This window comes from Thermobia domestica, chromosome 8 (genome assembly GCF_964235325.1).
Source record: "Thermobia domestica chromosome 8, izTheDome1.hap1.1, whole genome shotgun sequence".
In the NCBI taxonomy this organism is placed as follows: domain Eukaryota; kingdom Metazoa; phylum Arthropoda; class Insecta; order Zygentoma; family Lepismatidae; genus Thermobia; species Thermobia domestica.
This window is the reverse complement of record NC_137461.1, coordinates 168,464,128-168,478,564: the sequence shown is the minus strand read 5'-3', so window position 1 is coordinate 168,478,564 and position 14,437 is coordinate 168,464,128. Positions and strand designations below refer to the sequence as shown.

General features: G+C 34.1%; 1 protein-coding gene across 12 annotated transcripts in view; it reads left to right on the top strand.

Annotated features, from left to right (window-relative positions):
* Positions 1-14,437, top strand: part of LOC145693344 (divergent protein kinase domain 2A) — a 140,912-nt gene that overhangs the window by 60,809 nt on the left and 65,666 nt on the right. For 9 of the 12 annotated variants that reach the window (XR_014132747.1, XM_081769246.1, XM_081769244.1 and 6 more), the window contains 2 exons: positions 8,300-8,897; positions 11,664-11,964. Coding sequence is in view for 11 of the 12 variants with exons in the window: in XM_081769246.1 (XP_081625372.1) it covers positions 8,300-8,897; positions 11,664-11,964 (899 nt within the window). In the remaining variant the exon portion in view is untranslated. Of the gene's footprint in view, positions 1-6,959; positions 7,180-8,299; positions 8,898-11,663; positions 11,965-14,437 lie in introns of all 12 variants that reach the window. The other 3 variants (XM_081769249.1, XM_081769250.1, XM_081769251.1) reach the window with 1 other exon arrangement.

Below are 14,437 nucleotides of genomic sequence, written 5' to 3'. Positions count from 1 at the left end.
AAACCAAATTTTGCACAGTAGCTTCACAAATTATAAGCCTTATAAACGTGCATAACTTTTGTATCTAGCTTTGTCTGAACCTGGGTAGGCTGAAAACTTATCAACCTGCCCTCGTATTGTCAACAGGACAATAGCTCGATACATAATTCAAATGTGGTTCAAATACGGCTGCAGAGGCAACCTGATATCGACATAGTTGACTGGGTTCCTCCTGGACCAGATCTGAACGCTATTGAAAATATGTGTGTTTCTGTTGCAAGAATATTGCGGGAAACCTGGTGAACAATCCTTCACGAAAGTCTGACGAGTCACGGGAGCGTGTTCAAGATACATGGTCAATCTGTTGCGTTGCATACAATGCTATATCTCTCTCCACTAGGATTCAGTGCCACGGCATATGGCAGTTGTGATTGTATCCCTACACACTGTTAATAAATACTCGCCCACAACACCATCAGTCCTCTCAAGGGCAACGTAATTCGGCACACTTGTTAGCAAAGTTTTATCAAATACATTACGCGACACCAGTGAATGTACGTGTCTCAGTGAGTTCTGCACTAATAAGCAGACTAATCTGTGAGGCTTGGTGGCCGAGTGGTTTTACGCTTGCTATGAAAACCAAAACCAATTGAGCAATTGGTTCGAATCCTGCGAAGAAAACCCTTATTTTTTATCACCTGAGATATTTGTATTACTCTTTCTGCTATGTCCGCCTTCATATGGTCCACCATACGTTTTTACTTAGTTAAGAATTTATAAATATATGAACAAATATATTAGAGTAACAATGGAATATAGTATTTTCACCGGACTGACGTCACTATGCAAAGTTTCATCATTGTGTGACTTCGGAAGATGAGTTAAATTTAAATTGAAAGATTTGATGTCGAAGTTAAAAAATTGTAAGTTAAAGAAAAACATGTAATAATAACGTCTCATATTTTAAAATAATTTCGGCTACAACTAATTCACGAGCTGCTGTTACATTTAATTCCAACGTGTTACTATCTTAGAAAATGTTCCTGAAAAGGAGAAAGTGCATTATGCACTGTGAACGGTGGTCTAACTAATGGGCCCGCGGTGCATGAGGCCACGGCAAAAGGAAGCCCATTTAAGTTTCGTAATTCCACTTGCAAGTTTTTATATAATTTCACAATTTTTCCTCAATTTCTAAAATTCCCACTACTTCAGCCTTAGATGGAAAAGAAGTTGTGGAACGACTATGAATTCTACTCAAAAGATTTATCACTTCTTTGCTGCAGCAAAAAATTGAGTGAAATTTCAACTTTGAAGGAATTAGCTAAAGTTTTAATTTTAGATAACTTGTCATTGCTCGTAGTGTTCCGTATTTGTTTAGACCCCTACTATTTTATAACTGTATCTAAGTTTTTCCTATAACGAGAACAACATCTAAGCGAGCATTCAGTGATCTAAAAGCTATTAAAAGCTCTATTCATAGCACACTATTCCAGATGAAGTTGAGCTCTTTAGCAATCTGCAGCATTGAATCAAAAAAAGAAAAAAAAGAAAGCCACCACATTGATATTGAAAAAGTAATCAACGAATTGCTCTCCTAAAAGGATCACCCGCACAGTTGTTTTTCAGATGGTAAGTTATACTTAAGTTGGTTGCAATTTCTCCATAGTTGTGTGAGCGAGACACTGAAACCATCCCTACTAAGGGGAGAAGGAGACATGTAAAAGTAGTAAAATATGAACAATATTAGTGTCAAATTCATAGTTTTCGGGGTCGTAAAGATGAATAGTGATACTGCCAATGCTACTTAAGTCCAAGTTAAGCTTGGTTTGCATGGAGGTCAGAGTGAGAGGGTGACAGGCAAAAAAGAATCGAAACCATTCTATATTTGTGTCGAATGCGTAATTTTCGGAGTCAGTCTCATAAATAGTGATATTCCAGATATGGCATATGTCCAAGGTTGGTCTCATTGGCATAGGGGTCAAAGGGAAGAACCAGTGAAGATTTCCGAACAGTTCCTTTGGGGTGAACTTCAATACACTGACAGTGAAAAGTGTCAATGCACAAATACTGATATCACATCGGGAACTATCAGAGATATGACTTCTGGGAAATTGTCGTAGCCCCGATCACTCCTTAAAATCGCCACTGCTTTGCACGGGCGTAGATAGAAATTTATTTCAGGGATCGAATAATAAATCTCATATTTCAAATAATTGCGGCTTAAACTAGCTGAAACTGCATTTAATTCAAACTTGAACTTCTGGAATGCACAGTATAAGCGTAGTTGAAAACAATAAGAACTGTCGGCATTCGAACCTAAGACCATCTACAGAGGAGTCTCTTACACAAACCATTCATCTAACACAATGACGTAAACAGTATTTTTTAAAGGTATGGCATCGCATCCAAGTAACACTTATGCATATTTCCATATCCTTTTTTTTTTTTTAATAACAAAAACACTTGTTCTTTGCAATAACAAAGCACTTGTTCTTTGCAAAAGTGTAACATATGTACGACGATTTGTTTTATTTTCCACTAGAGCTTCGCAAAAGGTGACTTATGTCTGAGTATTTGACACTAATTTATCAGCAGTTCTATCAAATATAACTCAATTAACACAGTAATAACAAACTTTTATTGCTTTAAAAAGTGTTCCTGAGCAAGGGGAAGTTCATTATGCACTCTGTAACTAAGCTACAAGAGGCCTACGTTCAATGTAACCAGCGCGCACAAAGAGTCAACTTTTGGAATATTCCGTTCTATTAGTTTCTCAAAATAGCTAAAGGAAAAGTATATGAATGCCTGAGTATAGTTCTCCGTGGCGGAATGAGTAAAGTCATGGTTCGATAGCTAAGAGGTTCGTGGTTCGAAACCCGTAGCGGATGCTGAAGATTTTTTAATTCTTAATTCCCAGATCTTAAGATCTTTCTCTCCCCTCGCAATCTTCGGATACTCTAAAATGTGTTCTTCTCCTTACTTCGATAATTGTCTGATGTGATCTTCGCAGTTGGGAAACTTTAGTTCTGTTTCACACAATCACAGATTTCGTCCTAATATGGATGCTGTCCGATCATTTTTCCCCAATTCTAAACTTGCATAGGTAAATCATCCCTTCCTGTCTCCATTCGCTCTCTGTCTTTCAATGTTGCCCATTATGAATGCACATGACTTACGGGCAAACCTTCAACTCTTGAAACAAAAAATGTAAGCGCTCTAGGAATGTGCTATCGTAACTCTATAGGAAGAGCACTATTTTAGATTTCTTTTTTTTTTTTTTGGGGGGGGGGTGATTCTCCGCTCACATAAGAGTTTCACTTTTTACATCATTGTTTTACTATACATTTGATCATACAATATGTGTTTATTAAACTGAAGAGAGGGGAGAATTATACCTTCCTGTCCTGCGTAAATGACACCCCTAGAACATTTGCTTGCAATTACTGGGAAACAAAATGTAATTAATCATTGGTAGCCACTCATTTCTGTGAGTAGTTTTTAGAACTCAGTGCGCGCATTACAGGCTTTGGGAAGCACAAAATCTACTGCCGTGATAGACAATTTCCATAAATTTCACAATTAGCATCTTTCTGGTTTGATGTGATATACAGTTTTTGAGGAAGAGAAATAATACAAATAACGGCATTTATGAAGCTATGGGAACACTTTGTAACATTTTAATTCAGTCTCGGCAAAGGCATTCCAAAACAAAGAAATAAAAGAGACGGTTTAGAGCATTAAAGCTCGTAAACATCATTTCTGTTTTTCCCGTCTGAATGGAAAGAAGGAGATGAGAAGGAGGGCGATATGGATTGAACAACAATATGAGATAGTCGATCGTGACGTGTGTTTCTGAGTGCATAAACACATGAGTTTGTTAGCAATTTGGACTGAAACTTTTCGTAACACTTTCATTGTTTTGATCTATACTGGGAAAAAATCTTTGATAAAGTGCAAGGAAGTGCATTTGTTAGATTAGAGTCTAATCCCTTGTAAATAGTTATAGCCACACCAACAAAACCATGTCCAAATCTGAAATTTAGATGATTCAACGAGCACAGCTCTAAAAATATCTGAACACGATTACCTATTTTATAGGGCCTTCCAAAGATACACAGAGCAGAAGTTCTCGTTAGACCTATTACATCAGGTCAACACCATCCCACATGTAAATTGGCTAAATGGTTTGTCAATTATTTTTAATGTTTGAATATTCCCCTTACTTATTGCGTAAAAAATAATTTCAAGGTTATATATCATCAAGTGGAAGGTTGGGCTAAGGAAAACCCCTTATCACCATTGTTAGCGAATCCAATACTCTATTTGGTTGAAAGTAGAGTTTTGAAAGAACGGAAACTTGGTACAGTTCGATATTATAAATATGTTGACGATGTACTTTTCTTGTACAAAGATGATTCACAACTGGAGTACTTATTAAAAGAATGGAATAATATTCACAGGAATTTGCGATTCAGTGTTGAGAAAGAGAAAGACGGCAGTCTTACGTATTTAGACCGTAATATAAGAAGATATAACAATAAATTCATTACCAGTGTCCACCACAAGTCCACAGGCGGTACATAGTACGTACATTATAAATCTACACATTCAGCAGGTACCAAAGCAAACGTTTGGTAGAATTTCTTTTTCCGTGCTATACATTTTACTTCCTTCAAAATAGACTTACAGACAGAGATTGAACACCTAATGAAGCTGTGCAGTTTGAGTGGGTACCAGGCTTAATTATTTTATGATTAGTATACTTCATTATTAAATAATTGGTATAATCAAGTTAAATGGAATTTAAGTTCTGACAATCCTGAAACTGACATAAAAGATAAAAAATGGATTGGACTGCTTATTTTTAACTGGATTAAATACAATCTATACACAATACGGTTCTCGTTCAACCTTAAAACCCCCCAAAAGTTCGTAAAAGAACATTATCAAATTTAAGAGTTATTATACGGTTCCCAATGTAAAGCCAAGTATTTATGAAATAAAATGCAGTTGCCAAGAAAGTTACATAGGCAAAACGAAAAGAAATCTAAAAGTCTGAATGAAGGAGCATATTAAGAGATTCGAAAGAGGAAAATCCAGTGTCAGGTTTATTGAAACATTTAAAGGAGATTCAACACAGGGTAGAAGATTCAAAAATTTTATTTGAAGCAAGAAATGAAGTAGAGAGATTGGTTTTTGAAAATTTATTAATTTAAATAAAACCGAAATTCAATTTAGATAAGGGATGGTTGAGTAATGAATGGAAGGTGGTAATTAGAAAATTTTCACAGTATTGGCATGGCAATAAAAATAATAACATGAGTTGGCAGCCTTGCAACAAGGAACAAGAAAGGCGCACAAATTGACTCCGTCATATTTTAGTTTGCATCAGTTTTCATCTGGGTATTACTGATGTACTTGACAACGTGTTTCCGTACAACACAGCTCTTCCCTTGGTAAGTCCGTTTCATTTGTATTCCTCGATGTTTCTGTTCTTTTTCTTGCTGTTTTTGACCTCCGTGACGAAAGGCTCCAGGGAAGAGTCGAAAGCTTAGAAGTTTAAAGAGAACTCATGAATTACAGGAATCTGTAAGTAGAATAATAATTAGAATTCCTGAGCTTGATTTTTCATTAATTTGCTCTCGTTAGGTTCCTTCTTCACGCCCTAAAAGTGTCATCCTGAAATTCGTTAGTTTTTTCCAGTGATTTCTCTTAGTGAAATAAGATAATTGAAAACTTGATTTGCTTGAAAGTTCCTTTTATTTCCTTTGACCAGTTTCGTTTATAATATTAATTCAATAGCATCAACGTGAAACAAACAAACCAGATCACAAATGTCAATGTAGGGACATTGTAATAATATCCGTTACAAATTGCAATTTTCGTAGAACTGGGTACTCCCTTGTCCTTCCTCTGTGTAAAACCGATATGGAAATGCATAGTTCAGTGTTGTGGGAGTTCTATGAGAGAATACACTGGACTTCAATGCCATTTTCTACTTTTTGCGATTATATACAGCGGACCTGTTATATGGTAATATAGATTCAGAATTTTTTTCAATTTTCATATTCTAATTGCAAAATCACTCGCATCTCTCTTCGCTCAATCTAAGGAGATGGGTGCAAAATTAATTTAATCTTCTTGTATATTGGTAGGTAGGAATTCTTGCCCAGTGTCCGACTTTATGATGTGTTTCTTTATATTGAAATCCTTTCGTAGAAATTAACAATAAATGCTGTGTTTCAGGAAAATTGCTATAAGGCCCCAATCAGAATATTCGCACAACAGTTTTGAAGTATCATGGACGCTAAATCCCATTTTCGTAGTGGATTGAAAATTAATATTTTATAATTCAGTGCAAGACGGAAACCAGATCACAAATGTTTCACAAAGGATAACTAGTTTTCTTTTTCTTTCCTTCATATTTTCTTTTTAAATCAAGCATTAAAATGTCTTGTAACCCTACTCACATCGTTTTAACATTTATGTGGGTTTTTTGTATATATATTTATCCATTGTCTTGTAACATCAATAAATGTATGTTCTTTAATTCATTTCATTGCTTGAAATATTCTGACGATTTTATGTGATGTATTTAATATGTAGTTTTTGTTTCAGCTCAAGCTTAATGATAAATGTATATATTTGTTTTTCAGAAGTTTATGTGCTAGTTCTTTATCTTAAATTGTTATTTGTTTGTGGCTTCTAGAGTTTCATTTCTGTTTTTAGCTTGTATGTGTGTCGTCATGAGATTAGCAGATTTTTGTAATCTTTGAAATCTCGAAGTCACTTTGAGTTTCGTAGGTTGGTTAGTTACTTTAATACTTTTCGTTCAAAGAGAACCAGCGTTTCTGCTTCCTTATATTAATTTTTCCAAAGTCGTGACTCTCTCTTTCTCTGTCCCATCTCGTAAGCATGTTAATATGATATGTGCTCTTTTTCGTCTACTATTATTAGTTCTCTCTCAATGTAATTTTCAGATTAACTATATTCACGTAACACTCATACAAGATGTTGTTTAACGTCCAATGCTTATGCACCAAGGCGAAGGGAAATGATGATAAAATGAGTGATAAGCGTGGAATGATGAAAGTGAGAAGAAACGGGAGAACCGCAAGAAAACCATGGACACGGTGTTTGTCCACCACGAAATCCGCTTGGCGGAAGCTAGGACCGAACTATGGACTCCACACGCCAGAGGTGAGAGATTTATCACTGGGCCATTGCATTTGTTAATGTTAAGTGTGCATAAAATTCACGCTTATTTTGACCTGTTATGGACAACAATATTAAAGATTAGGAGGAAGGTGTTCACTAATGCTGCATTATGTAAGAGTCCCTACGAAAGAAAGGGGTGATTAGGAGAACTGAAGGAAGGATTATCTTATAGGGGTGATTAGGAGAACTGAAGGAAAGATATGATGTTGGCTAACATTGAAGACTGATATTAAGACAAAAGGATTATTGGGAACAGAAAGGGAGCAAAATTTATTGTTTGAAGGATTCTGTAATTTAGAAAGAAAGTATCACTTGTTATTCATGTCAGTATGTCATGATAGTATACTTCTTATATCAAGTATCAATATGTATTTATTTCTACACTTCAAATGCACGGTAGTCGTTAGACCTTCCAACAAGATCACCCTGTTCACTGTATGCTTTGCGAGAAAGAAGGCATAGTGATCGTAAATTCATTGGTGCTTCTGTTAAATCAGTATATTAGTAAACAGAAAATTTATATCAAGTGCATCTTAGAGATAAAAGTTGTATAGAATTCAACTGTAGAGGATTGAATAAATTGAATAATAGTTATGTAGATTTTTGTTATAAAAGAATAAAATATTTTATTCTTTCAAGTTAAGAGAGGTCGTATAATCGTGATATTTGATGCTAAAAATAGTTGTTGATAATTTTTTTCTGTCGAATTTTGTTTCATTTATATAATATTTATCGTATATTTTGATAGTTTCGTAGCCAGTAGCAAAGCTTATAGAGGGCAGTGTAAAGCATAGAGATCAGAAATAAGGCAAATTTTGGGAAGAGCCGTGATTCTAGCCCCCTATGAGCCTAGTTATAAACATATAAATTTACTTTAATTTTGAAAAGTAATTCCTGTTTTGAAGAATCTGCTAACTTCTTAAGCGGCAAATTCTTGGATAATTACGGATATTACTCTACAGTTACGATGATTATGTATATTCAATTGCAACGTTAGGTGCAAAAATAGTGCTATATTAACTGTCCGAAGTTACCATTATAGAGTTGTAAAGAAAGTTGCTTTTAAAATGTGACATTGTCTTTGTTTTATTGATATTTACAGGTGGCATCTGCTCATGAACAACTGGAGACGTAAACGTAGATTATTGTTTCTTACCATATTCGTCTTCGTCGTTTCTATTGGCTGGTTTATTTATACTCGTTTTCTGAGTTTATCATATAAATCTTTGGCAGAAATTGAAACATGTCCTTCATGTTTTGGAGTCACAATGTGTCCTGTACTTCTGGGTGGCCAAATAAAAATTGATGCATCAGTGACGAATCTTATAAAAGCAAAAAATGTAATATATGGACAATGTAAAGAGAAGAAAGTTGTGTTAAAGAAGCTGGCACATGACTGGGAATTAGAAGAATTAAATAACAGAATTTGTAAAGCCATATCAGAAAGAAAAGGATGTCAACTAAATGAAGTACTTTGGAAACTCTCAAATATTCATCGTAGAATAGCAGATCTAACCGAATTCAATTCCTCTTTGCGCCAAACACAGAGTGGAAGCAGCTTGATGTTTTGTCCCCTTCAGGTTGATGTGCAAAAGCTATTTGAAAAAGTTATACGCAAAAATAGAGGGACATCACCTGCTGTAATATATACTAACATTTGGACGACGGTTCAAATTAATCCAGAACCGCTTATATTACAGGTGAGTATAATACATTGAAATTCAGAACTCTCTAACTTAGGTTTCTATATATGTGAGTGTATTATTCCGTTGAAAAAGATAACTTTTGTAAAGACTACCTTGAACATCATAAATTGACATACAGAAATAAAATTGAGTTCAATAAACTTTTCAAAACTCCTGTTTGTATTCACGCGTTCTTTCGTTGAACCTAAAGCTAAATTTTTTATTTATTTTGTAGAGACCGAATGCTAGGCATCAGATGATTAATGTGAGATTTTGCGGAATTTTGCATGTGTTGTATTTGAAATACATTTACAATTGACTACGTGGATTCCAATCAAATCTACAACCCACGGAAAATACAATGATGGTATGTTTTACGCTGATCTGTACGCATTACAGTAAACGAGAAATTTGTTCTTTTTAATTCCCGAAAGAAGAGTTTTAAAAGAGAAATAAGGCAAGATAAAATATGCTGACCAACGGTTTTTTTTATCCAACAAATAACTTGGAAACTACAATTTTGCTGATAAAGGAAGGTCATAAAAATACGTGACTCATTTATAGTAATTTTTAATCGTAGTTAGTATTGTGGTTTAGTAATGCGTTAATAACCAAGAAGCTAAAACGTTTTTAAATATCTTACTTCATTTCTTTGAAACTAAGCTTTCTTTAAAAAAATACATTATAAGCTTTATTTATTTATTGTGGCTTTTACATCCCACTACAGCGAGTAATTTAATAACGTTTTATTGAAACTCAGTTCAATATTAATTAGGTCTATAATTTCAACAAATAAGAAAATCAGTACTTTAGAAGGATGTTCAACTCAGTTCAGTTCCACTTATTTCTTTTCAAGATACTTAGTCAACAATTTTAAACAAGTGACAAAATCTTTTAAGGATATGAATTAACGCATGTTTATAATAATTTTTATATGCATTCTTTTATTTTCAGTGCCTAATATTTAATGTACCATTAACTATACTATTTCGGTGTTCCTTGACACCTTCCTCACCAGATCGGGGAATTCACGTGCAATTTATCCCACTTCTCAGAATTAACTCGTGCACTGTTTTGTTAATATGAAAATGTTAATTCCCGTCAGTAGAATTCTTTTCTTTCGAAATTGTTTTTTCTCTCTCTGTAAAAAAAAAAAAAAAAAAAAAAAAAAAAAAAAAAAAACTAATGCAAAAACCTTTCTTGAACACTATCACCTTAAATCTATGTTAAAAGTTGATTGTTTATTAATCTTCGATGAGTGTACACTTCAACCTGCTGTAATATATTTAAAACATAAATTTTTACATAATATAATAAAACTATTCATGGCTTTGGATTAATTGTTTTAACAAAAAGGACACTAACCAAAGCTTAAAACTTTACTTTATTTAAATTATAATTTGTAACTGTTTCGGATATCTAGCATATCCTTCTTCAGACACGATCGAAATTAATGAAAATACAGACATATATATAAATGTTGTTATAACAGAGTTTAAATTATTTAACCGTCATATATATATTCATTGTTATAAAAAATTTTAAATTCTTTTAACAGTCATATATAGTCATTGTTGTACTTTTTTATTTTTATTTATTTATTTATTTTTCTTATTTACCGAGGCCTTCAGCCCATCCTATAAGTCTTCGTGTTCACTTTCCAATTAATCACTTCCTTTATTTTTGGTTCTTATAAGGGCCTTTTTTTCTTTTTCCTTTTTTTTTTTTTTTTCTTCTCTATGTTATTCAAACTTCCTTGCCATGATTCATTAATTGGTAAGCCCCCTGTCCAGAATTTAAAATTTTTTATAACAATGAATATATATATGACGGTTAAATAATTTAAACTCTGTTATAACAACATTTATATATATGTCTGTATTTTCATTAATTTCGATCGTGTCTGAAGAAGGATATGCTAGATATCCGAAACAGTTACAAATTATAATTTAAATAAAGTAAAGTTTTAAGCTTTGGTCAGTGTCCTTTTTGTTAAAATATAATAAAGTTCATAATTCGTTAACCCTCTATTCGAATTGTAAGTAATAGAAATAAACAGTTTTCAGTTTCAACGTTGACCGCCATACAACAAATACAATAAGTATAGATAGCGAAGGGCGGTTTTTTGGGTATTAATATCCATAACAATAGTAGGAAATAGCGAGAAACGGCTTTTTAACATGAATTCAGCACGCCAAGAATGAGTTTTGTCATAGATTACCATAGTGGACAAACGTAAATAGATAAGAGACAAAAGCACAAGAATATGTTTACCCTTTGGCTTTATTCTTCTATCTCAACCGGAAATTGTAGTCATACATGACCACTTCCGGTTTCAGTATTGATCCTCATAGAGCAAAGATAATAAGATGTAACGAGTAATTGCCTTTTGATATAGACTCAACGTCCGATGAAAAGGTTCTATCTTTAATCTTATCCCTCTGTTGGAGTTAGAAGTTCTAGATATACTACTTCCAGTTTCAGTATTGAAATCACATAGTTAGCAGACTACTGAAGTTTCACACTGAAACGAAATTCACTTGTTTCAGAAATTAAAATGGTAATGTTTCGTAGCTTCCTAACGGTAAATGTGAGCTGTGTAATGATTAAAAAATAAAAAATTTAAAATTAAAAAAAAAAAAAAGAAAAAGAAAAACCTTAAAAGAGTATTTTGTCTCCAAAAGTGCCGGGTGACTGCTTTCAAAGTGCAAATTACTTGATAGAAATTACATGCCACTAGTAGTTCCTGCTTTGCTTTTGAGCTTTTAAACTTATTTTCAGATGTTTCCAATGGAAGATGGTTGGCCATTTCCAAAATATTATGGCGCTTGCGGACGTATCATAATTGTTGAATATGCAGGTCCAACAGTATTATCATTTTATGATGCACCCTGGAGGAAGAGAGCTAATATTGCATACCAGATATTGTACTCAATGAAACAGTTAACGGATAAAGATCTGTCATATGGAATATATTTAACTGATCTTACCCCAGATAATATCGCTGTTGATGATAAGGGGAAGGTCAGAATTATTGACTTGGAAAATACTATTATTGTGAATAAAAGTCTAGTTAATACAGGTGAGTATAAATAATGTACATATTTTATTATTTGCAGATGATATGAAATTATACTTGATATAGAATTAGTTTGATGATATAGAATTAGTTTGATGTAGGAGAGGCACTTGGGCAACATCAATATATAATGTAACGAAAACAAAATTACTCTAAACTAATGTTAAGATCCGTTGATATAAGGTTTATAGATACAGTAGAAAGACGCATTTCTTGTATCGTTTCGGTATCGTTACATTGCTTTCCTCACATTATCTTTCTCTTGTGAAAGCTGGTAAAGATTGGTTTTTCTCTTATTTATCCGGAGATCCTTTTACTTTTCTTTTTTCTCTCCTGCTCTTTGACCATCAGCACGTTTGTTCAGCAACTTTCTTGTTCTGAGCTGCTCTCTTCAGATTTTTTCCCATTTTTGTCTTTACTTAGTCCTTCATTCTAGCTCATCGTAGTATTTTATTCTTCTTTCCTCTTTCCACGTTTTCACCAGCTCATATTTTATTTTATACCTTATAGCTTATATTTTATTTCTCACCACCAACTTTATTCTCATATTTCTATCTTGTCATGTTGTCTCTTGTCTCGTCTTTTTGTGGTAGTTGTATATTTTTCATTAAGTTTCCTCTTATATTGTTTAATTCTTACTCCTATTTTATTCTTTCTTTTCCGTATGTCTACCATTAGATTCTCTGCACATGATATTTCACTCCTTTCAGGTAGGAGGGAAAATAGCTAAGACAGAAAAACCTACACCACAATAAGAAAAGGAGTAGTATACAAGATCATCTATAAAGAATGTGAGATGGTGTATGTATAGGAAACAAAGAAAAGAATGAAGGAGGAAAGTTTGAAGAGGAAAAATAACGGAATAACGAAGGGGATGGATTGAGATTTAATATTAAAGATGTCATGTATCCAAAAGCCTAGTGATATGACTTTATTACACAGATAAAGTCAAACACCGAAGTGAGACAAGATACAAGATAAGTTGCAAGATACGAACATTCTAGAAGAAGAAAGTATATCATTGGTAAGAAAAAAAGAGTAAGAAGGTTAAAGCAACGAAAGAACTAACAAATGAAGGATTAAGCATATGCAAGAAATAGAAAAATAGAAAATAATCCTGAATAGAGCAGAAGTAGAAACAAGCTTAATGTAATGAAAAGGTGAATCCAAGGAAAGAAAGTAGAAAAGCACACCTGCAAGAAAGTAGAAACAGCAGAAAAGGCGAAGGAAAAGAAATAAAATGCTTTGAAACTTGTGAACACGGCAGCTATCTTGAAAGATAGGAACACTCACTCCACATTTATCATGAAAATTAGGCAATTAAAAGATCTAGTTACCGAGAATATCCAAATAAACATGCTTGTTCGTGTTCATATGCACCTGTATGAGTGGGCCCAAGTCATGTACAGAAAACATCGCCATCTCGCAGAATTTCCACGAACTTCAACCGCTCCCTTTGCATCTCTGCGGGTGAAATGCGTTATTGGGCTTTTACTGTACTCAACTGCCGTGCATCATTGAAATAAACCAAACCCGACTTGTTGGATCACATAACATATTTTCAGTCCCTGACTGTCCAGTGTCTGTATTGTTGAGCGCATAGATGATGTGCAGCTCTATACGCAACAGTTAGCATCTTTCGTAGTTCTCTACCCAAAATGTTCAGTACATGAAGTTCCCTTGGTATAGTTCTTTAGGAAATTGGTTTAGATAGAGCTGTATTCACAGACTATAGCAAAGTCAGGTTTATAAACATTTTTCCTTGACAATAAGTGAAAATCGTTGCGTATCCGTCTGGGTTTCGATCTTCCTCCACTGCAGTTATGGCACAGTTTTTTATCATACGCGTGTTAGATTATTCGTTGCAGACAAGTTGGACAGTCCGCTTTGTTACACCAGCTTCATTTACTATGTACTTATGAGTACGTCTAAGTACAGTGGCCTCGTTTTGCCTTTTTCGATTCCCGGCGGGAGCTCATGTGGTGCGGGTTCCACGTTAATCAGTAGGTTCACGTCTCATATAGCCTCGCTGCTGAAAAGGGCCGTTAAACTCAAAATCAACTCAATACCTTTCGGCCATATCTTGGCTTCGACACGTCTTGACGAAATGTTTTCCTACAGCCAACTGGCGCACACACTTCGAGTAATCAGTGGTCATGGAGTCAGCATTGATCGGTCATTTATTCACGTGTTAACAGTGAAACGACAGAAATGAATCAATGTTATTACCGAAGGGGCTGGTGTATGTGTTTACCAAAAGATAATCAAAATATAATAACATCATTACGAGAAGATACACTGTAAGGACTTCCACTAAATACATCGTCAAATAAAAGGGGAAGGAATGAGAAAAAAGAAAGAGGCTTTGTTTTCTTTTACACAGTTAAATTTCGGTGATTTGTCCATTCCCTTTAAATACCTTTTAAGTTCTTAACACAAACTAATCACATACTGTACTATACCAAACTGGCCGTGA